Below are 6,685 nucleotides of genomic sequence, written 5' to 3'. Positions count from 1 at the left end.
GTGATTTTTTATTCTCTTTGGAGGGGTTTTTCCACGTTAAATTTTTGTATTCAATTTCTCAATTTCTTCTGTTATTTTTACTTGTTCGTTGCTTAATCGGGTCGATCCCTAACAAATTTTTTTATCGATTTTATTTAAATAAGTTTTTTTATCTATACTATTATTTAAGCTCTTAACTGAGTTGGGTCACCCTCAACTGGGTCACCACCTCAGTTAGGAAAATTATGTAAATGTCGTTCTGTAATTAAAATAAGTTATATTACTCGAGTGATCTTTTTATTTTAAAAAAAACAATAAAATATGCAAATGATGAAATTTGAACCCGAATCAATTGCATTAAAAATAATAATAATTTACAATTCAACTAAAACTTTATTTTGATTAATTTATTATGCATACATTCTTACTTCCATCAATTGTATATATATAATATATTTGATTGAGTCAATATCACAAGTTAACTCGATATCGACTCAAGATTAATGACAACACATAAACAATTTAATTAATTTTTTTAATTTTAATATTGTACATATTTTATAAGTTATTATTATTAATTAGTTTATAATTATAAATTTTATTATTTATTGTATATTATTTGTAGTATATATTTATAGGATAGGTAAAGCCCGCTCATTGCTTCACTTCAAAACCCTCTCTGCTCATTTTCCTATCCCACTCTACCTCTGTTTTTCATTCCATTTAAAATTTTTAATTAGCCAAGTCTTTTTGAAAAATAAAAAGGAAAAAAGAAAACAAAACATCGAAAACCCCAAAAACCCACCCACAAACGCCACTTCCTTTTCACTCTCTTTTCTCTTTCTTCTCTCTACTGTCTGTTTTCTAAGTGAAAAAAAAAAAATCCGAACTTCACAGTTTCTCTCATACCAAACAAACAAAAAACGAGAGAAAACTGTAAAGCCTCCATGGATCTTTGTGATACAACCAACATTTTGTTCGGTAAAATCAAGGTTTTAGACCCAGAAAATGCTTCTAAAATCATGGGTTACATCCTTATCCAGGACTTAGCAGACATGGATTTGTTGCGTTTAGCCTTTGGTCCTGAAACCCTTTTACAGTCCCTTGTTTTCAAAGCTAAAGCTCACTTAGGACTTTCTTCAAGTACTTTCTCTACTCAGTTGAACCCAATCTCAAGACCCAACAGCTCTAACAATTCCCAAAACCCACTTCCTCCATTGTCTCCCAGTATCATTCCGAGAAATGGGTTCTTAGAATTTTCGAAGAAGGTACCTTCATGGTCTCCTGCTAGTAGCCCAAAATCAAGTCCCTTTCTTTCTTATGAAAATATCCGCTCTGGGTCTCTCTTAGTTACTTCAAAGACTGGGGATAGCAGTACTGATTTAATCGATGAGAATCAAATGAGTGACTATTTTTCATTTTTGAATGATTCTTCCTCTTCTAGGAATGAGGACTTTATTGGCCATAGAAGGAGTTTTTCAGAAAGTGATGCATGTTTCGGAACAGTTGAAGAAGCCGGCGGATTTGGTGGTCTTGTGGGTGGTTACAAGCCTTGTCTTTATTTTGCTAGAGGCTTTTGTAAGAACGGTGATAATTGCAAGTTCTCGCATGGCCTTGGTGGTTTAGCTGATAATGTTGATATTAATGGTGTTGTTTTTGGTTCACCTAGTAAAATGGACCTTCTTTATCACCAGCAGGAGGAAATGATGAGAATGAGAGCAGCTGCTCATCAGCAAAGATTCGCTGCTGCTCAGTTGGTGGCTGGTGTTTCTTCTCCATTGCCTTATGAAAAAAAAATGAATCTTCTGTTGCAACAGCAAACTGAGGCCCAGAGGTGTATTAAAGATTCCCAATTTTGTTTCCTGCTTTCTGACTCTATATTTTTTTGGTGGGTTGGGGGGGGGGCTATATTCTGTCTAAGGTTCTTAATTTTTGTTCTAACCTTGGGCTTATCTTGTTGGCTATGGAATCCTTAACAAGGTTTTGTTATGGTTTTACATAAAATTAATTCGGAATTTATTTACATATTATCTATTTGGTGTTTCTTTCGTGGATTTGTTACTATGAAGTAGTTTACTTTAAGAATTTTTATTTATTTAATTGTTTGTGGTTTACACTTTCTGTGATAAACAGTAGAGACATCTATTTGGCTTTTGTCTTTGTTTTTTATTGACGTGATGGTAAAGTTCATTAGTTTGAGTTTGCCTTAGCATGGGGGTTTTCTATTTATAGGATAATTGTTGGTCTTATTTTGGTGGGAGTACTGGTTATTTAAAAAGCCATAGCATGATCATTTAAGTGTTCTTCCTTTGTGCTAAATTAAATAAATATTTTTCATTTGGCTCATTGTAATGTTGCAGAGCTGCTGCATTGATGTTCGGTGAAGAAATTTGCAAGTTTCCCCAGGGCCGAGCTGAGAGGGAGTTTTTCGCAATGGGATTAGCAGAAAAGGCTAACTCAGCTTCAAAACAGATTTACCTGACTTTTCCAGCTGATAGTACATTTAAAGATGAAGATGTTTCTAACTATTTCAGGTATCTATTGCATTGAGAAATAGTCAGGAATTTTATTAACTTATTAAATACGTAGATTATGATTTCTCCTCAGTCCCTGTGCATGTTAGTGGGAAGCTACATTTGGACATTTTTCCCTCAGTCCATGGATTTTAGTGTTGATGTTGCAATTTAGTTAATAACTAGTTGGCATCCTTACAATGATGTTTAACTGGTGCCTTCTTGGATCCGTGACCACTATGTTTGTGGTAGAATCTACAATTACTGTAGTATTTGCCACACATCACAGGATAATGTAAAGTTAAAATGTTAAGGGGCGAAGAATTCAGCTTTTAATTGTTGTATAAGTAATATTACATGCTAAAAGAAGATTGACCTTTAACTTCTAATGTTTTCAGTTTTTCCCCTTCATGTGCAAGGACAGTTGAACTGTATCAGTTTAATCTCATTTTGATAATATACCTGACGGCTTTAAATCCAACCCTTCTTCCTTTTCTAGCTATTGCGTTGACTTAGATAGTGTGATCTGTATCGTCTCCCAGTAACCCAGAATCTATTTTGCAATACTCCATAGTTTTTCTTGGAGATTTTCAATATCCTGTACTTAATTGCTAACTTCTGTTCATTCTATTTATTGTTTTATCACGTTATATGGTCTATAATATTTGGAAATGTCTTTGAGTAACTATCTTAAGCTTAATTGATTGCTTTTGTCCTCTTCAGGTAAGGAGGGGTTAATCAGTTAAGTATGATCCGCCTAGAAGCAAATGATCATATAAAGGACATGTTAAATTGTCAATAATGCATTTAATGGTAAATGGACTATACAAAAGACTGGAGGCTTACATCAATGGACTTCACAAGTTTGCATTTAAACATGTGCTTTTTTTAAACATTTTTGGTGGATAAACAGGACACCACACGAAACTAGATCATTATTAATTTATGATACTTCGTTGTCTTTATTTTTACTTTGGTGCTAGAGGCTATATGGGAAGTTAAAGAATTGTTAGTTTCTGCATTTTTGTTTCGATGAGGAAATTTTACAAGATTTAGATTTTAGAGAATTAGAGTCCTCTTTACCCCAAGGAAAGATCAACCGTTCATCAAAGTCAATTTTATATGGCATGTAAAGGAGCAACATGCAAAGGATACATGTATTCAGTAACCCAGGAAAACATTTCATAAGAAATTCTGTTTTTCCATGAGAGAGGAGAGGTTTAGGGCTTCCGTGATCTTCATGAACTTGGTCAAACTTGCAACTAAGCTGTATAATAAGCCTGGTGGTGGTGAATGGACAAATTTGATATTTCTGTGCTTGAAGCTGAATTATTTCTGCATATGCATGCTTGTAGAAGAAGCAGAATTGACAATTTATTTGAGTTGGGCTCCAAATGCTGAAATTTGAGTTTGGAGATTGTATTGCAATACCATAGAGTTTTGACTCTCCTAATGGATTGAGAACTTCTATTACATTTGTGTACAAATTTGATTGAAGGAATTCTGTTTATATATTTACCTCTGTGGCTAACACATCCGTTTAAATGGATGTTGCTGTCAATTACCTGTTTATCTTGATGCAAATTTGTAAAAAGACCTACTATAGGGGTTTTCTTTGTTCTGAACTAAGGTTGATCAATTTCTTAAATTTTAATTTTGTGAACTTACTTTAATTCTGTATCTTGTAAAGCATGTTTGGACCAGTGCAAGATGTGAGGATCCCATATCAGCAGAAGCGGATGTTTGGCTTTGTAACTTTTGTCCATCCTGAGACTGTGAAGCACATTTTGGCCCGAGGAAACCCCCATTACATTTGTGATTCACGCGTGCTTGTTAAGCCCTATAAGGAAAAGGGAAAAGTTCCTGACAAGTATGACATTTTCTCTTATTCACATATTTTCTTGCATCTAGCCATCATGTGCTGATTTGATTACTGATAATGGAACAATTGCAGGAAGCAACACCTGCAAGAGAGAGGGAACTTTTCTTCATGTTCAAGCCCTTCAGGGCTTGACTCTAGAGAGCCATATGACCCTCATGTTGGTAAGCAAACATAGGTTTTCTGGGATTGTTTTTTGCATGAAATCATAGGAGGGGAACAGAGTGCTTAGGATGGCTGTTTCTCTATTTTTTGTTCTTTAGATTTTGAGGTTAATAATCTTTCTTTACATTCAGGGGAAAAGATGTTCTACAATGCTTCGGAGATGATGTTGAGAAGGGAATTTGAAGAGCAAGCTGATCTCCAGCATGCTATTGAACTGCAGAGGAGAAGGTTTGTGAACTTGCAACTTCCAGACTTCAAGAATGATGGCATTCATCATCACCAGCGCAGCCTATCTGTTGGTGGTTCTGTTTCCTTGCCTGCTTATTCCCATGCCAGTCAAAATGTTCATCTATCTGACAGCATTAAACAAGAAGGTTCAGAAGGTTTGCTTATCAGCCTCAGCCGTTCTATTTCATATTATTATCTTTTTGTTGGATTTGTGAATCTTTGGTGGTTATGTATCTGTGAAATTGTGGATAGTTTCCTTTTCTCTTGCCCAGAAAAAGAAAATATAATCACAACCGGTAGTTCAAGATGTTTGAGTTTGTGAGTCAAGGAATGAAAGAAAAAAAGAAAAAGCTATACTGTAGTTGAAGTTATATTATTTCTTGTGGCAGTCAACGGTGGTAATACAGCTGCTGCTCCTCCTGTAACCGTGAATGCTGCTGAGGAGGAAGAAGTGAATTCAGCTTGTGTTCAGAAAGGCGGAGTTGGGCATACCCAGGACCAGGAGTGTTCCAACCCGAAAGGGTACGATGTCAGATGTCCCTTAACAACATGGAACTTAATCTTGAAATTTAGATAAAACATCAATAAGTAGTGTAGAGATGCTGTATTTCTTATTTTATTCAAATCTTATTGTACGCTGCTGTCATCTCGGCACTTCTGAAGTTGGTTATCTTTCAGTTGTTTTTCTCATTTGTTTTCATTTCCATTTCTAATAGATGTCACAAGAGTAGCCTAGAGCATGCGCTTCCTGATAGTCCGTTTGCTTCCCCTGAAAAGTCTACTGAAAGTCACCTCTCTGAGTTTCCTGCAGCAACTGGAAATCCGAATTTATGTGCAATGTCATCTTCCGAAAATGATCCTTTACTACTCGCCACTTCTACTAGTGGCATGACTTCCATTTAAGTTATCCTATTCTTAATGCCAAGGTACAATCACTGTTTTAAAATTGTTATAACTTGATCTCTCCTTCTATGATTACCCACGTAGAAGGTATTGTATTGGATTTGAGATTTATTTACTTTTTCTCTGCAGGTTTTATCACGGGCATGAAGCTAATTAACTGTAGGAAATAAAGGTAAGCATGGTCAGAACTCAGGAAAGGAGTAACTATAATGTATGAACTAATCTTTTTCACATTCCAGTCAAACAGCTTTCTTTTTAATGTTTCGATGTGATACTAATGCACAAAAGTAGAGAAGCATATACGAGAAGAATCCCCTAGATGTGTATAGCAAGATTTATAGAGTGAAGGGTGGATCCGCAAAGAATGTATCCATCATCGACTTCTTCAATACAAACTACTAACAGCAAATGCATATTGGATTACATTTATGGCAGACAAATCAATATTGGTGTGTAGGGCTGTTCTCTTTTCCCCTTTTGCCGTTCCTTTGTAGGTATGTATTCCAACCAACAAAGGCCTGAAGGAGCCAAGGATAGCTGATTATTGTATTGTCAATGTATGCATCTTCTTTCACATTTTATCTGATAACATTATTATAATATGATTTGTACGATTGGACTTTGAAGCTGGAAATGTGTACATTTATCATTACACTTGTTAGGAAGTTAGTGAAATGTCTAAGTATCAACGTTTGAACTTCAAAAGGGGAAAGATGAGGAGATGGGGTTTGCATGGTAATTGTAATTATATTTTATGTTAATCTTTGAGTTAAATTTTTGTTATTATTAAACTGAAGAATGTTGGGTGTTAGAGAAAGTTGGTAAAAAAGTATCTTTTGGGGCACTTTGTCTCATTTTACATTTATATATAATAACTTTAGGTCCACATGAAAGGCAAAGGCTAGGGTCATCACATGGGGGCTGACATTATATAAATTCGAATGAAGGCATGTTTCAGTTTCATATAAATGTGGGTTTTTTTTGTTTTATGGGTGGAGCCACAGATACTGTAAGTTTT

General features: G+C 35.1%; 1 protein-coding gene across 2 annotated transcripts; it reads left to right on the top strand.

The window, feature by feature from the left end:
* The first annotated feature begins 638 nt into the window (after positions 1-638).
* Positions 639-6,319, top strand: LOC107954299 (zinc finger CCCH domain-containing protein 55). Of its 2 annotated transcripts, XR_001699489.2 has the most exons (9): positions 689-1,813; positions 2,340-2,513; positions 4,183-4,362; positions 4,447-4,535; positions 4,668-4,919; positions 5,154-5,286; positions 5,481-5,690; positions 5,797-5,839; positions 5,907-6,319. XR_001699489.2 is itself a non-coding variant. In XM_016889811.2 (8 exons), the coding sequence occupies exons 1-7, from the start codon at positions 927-929 to the stop codon at positions 5,665-5,667; spliced, it is 1,902 nt and encodes a 633-aa protein (XP_016745300.1). In that variant the 5' UTR covers positions 639-926; the 3' UTR covers positions 5,668-5,690; positions 5,797-6,319. The 2 variants fall into 2 exon arrangements, 1 of the variants encoding a protein (XP_016745300.1); XM_016889811.2 differs by having other exon boundaries at positions 639-1,813; positions 5,797-6,319.
* Positions 6,320-6,685: the final 366 nt, after the last annotated feature.

The sequence above is a fragment of the Gossypium hirsutum genome, chromosome D07 (genome assembly GCF_007990345.1).
Source record: "Gossypium hirsutum isolate 1008001.06 chromosome D07, Gossypium_hirsutum_v2.1, whole genome shotgun sequence".
NCBI classification, from domain to species: domain Eukaryota; kingdom Viridiplantae; phylum Streptophyta; class Magnoliopsida; order Malvales; family Malvaceae; genus Gossypium; species Gossypium hirsutum.
Note: the sequence above shows the minus strand (reverse complement) of the source record. Positions and strands in the feature narration are given on the sequence as shown.

Excerpts from the sequence above, each read along its gene's own strand:
- LOC107954299 (XM_016889811.2), top strand. The coding sequence starts at position 927 with ATGGATCTTTGTGATACAACCAACATTTTGTTCGGTAAAATCAAGGTT. Across the intron at positions 1,814-2,339 it reads CAGCAAACTGAGGCCCAGAG|AGCTGCTGCATTGATGTTCG; the intron begins GTGTATTAAAGA and ends GTAATGTTGCAG. Across the intron at positions 2,514-4,182 it reads GATGTTTCTAACTATTTCAG|CATGTTTGGACCAGTGCAAG; the intron begins GTATCTATTGCA and ends TATCTTGTAAAG.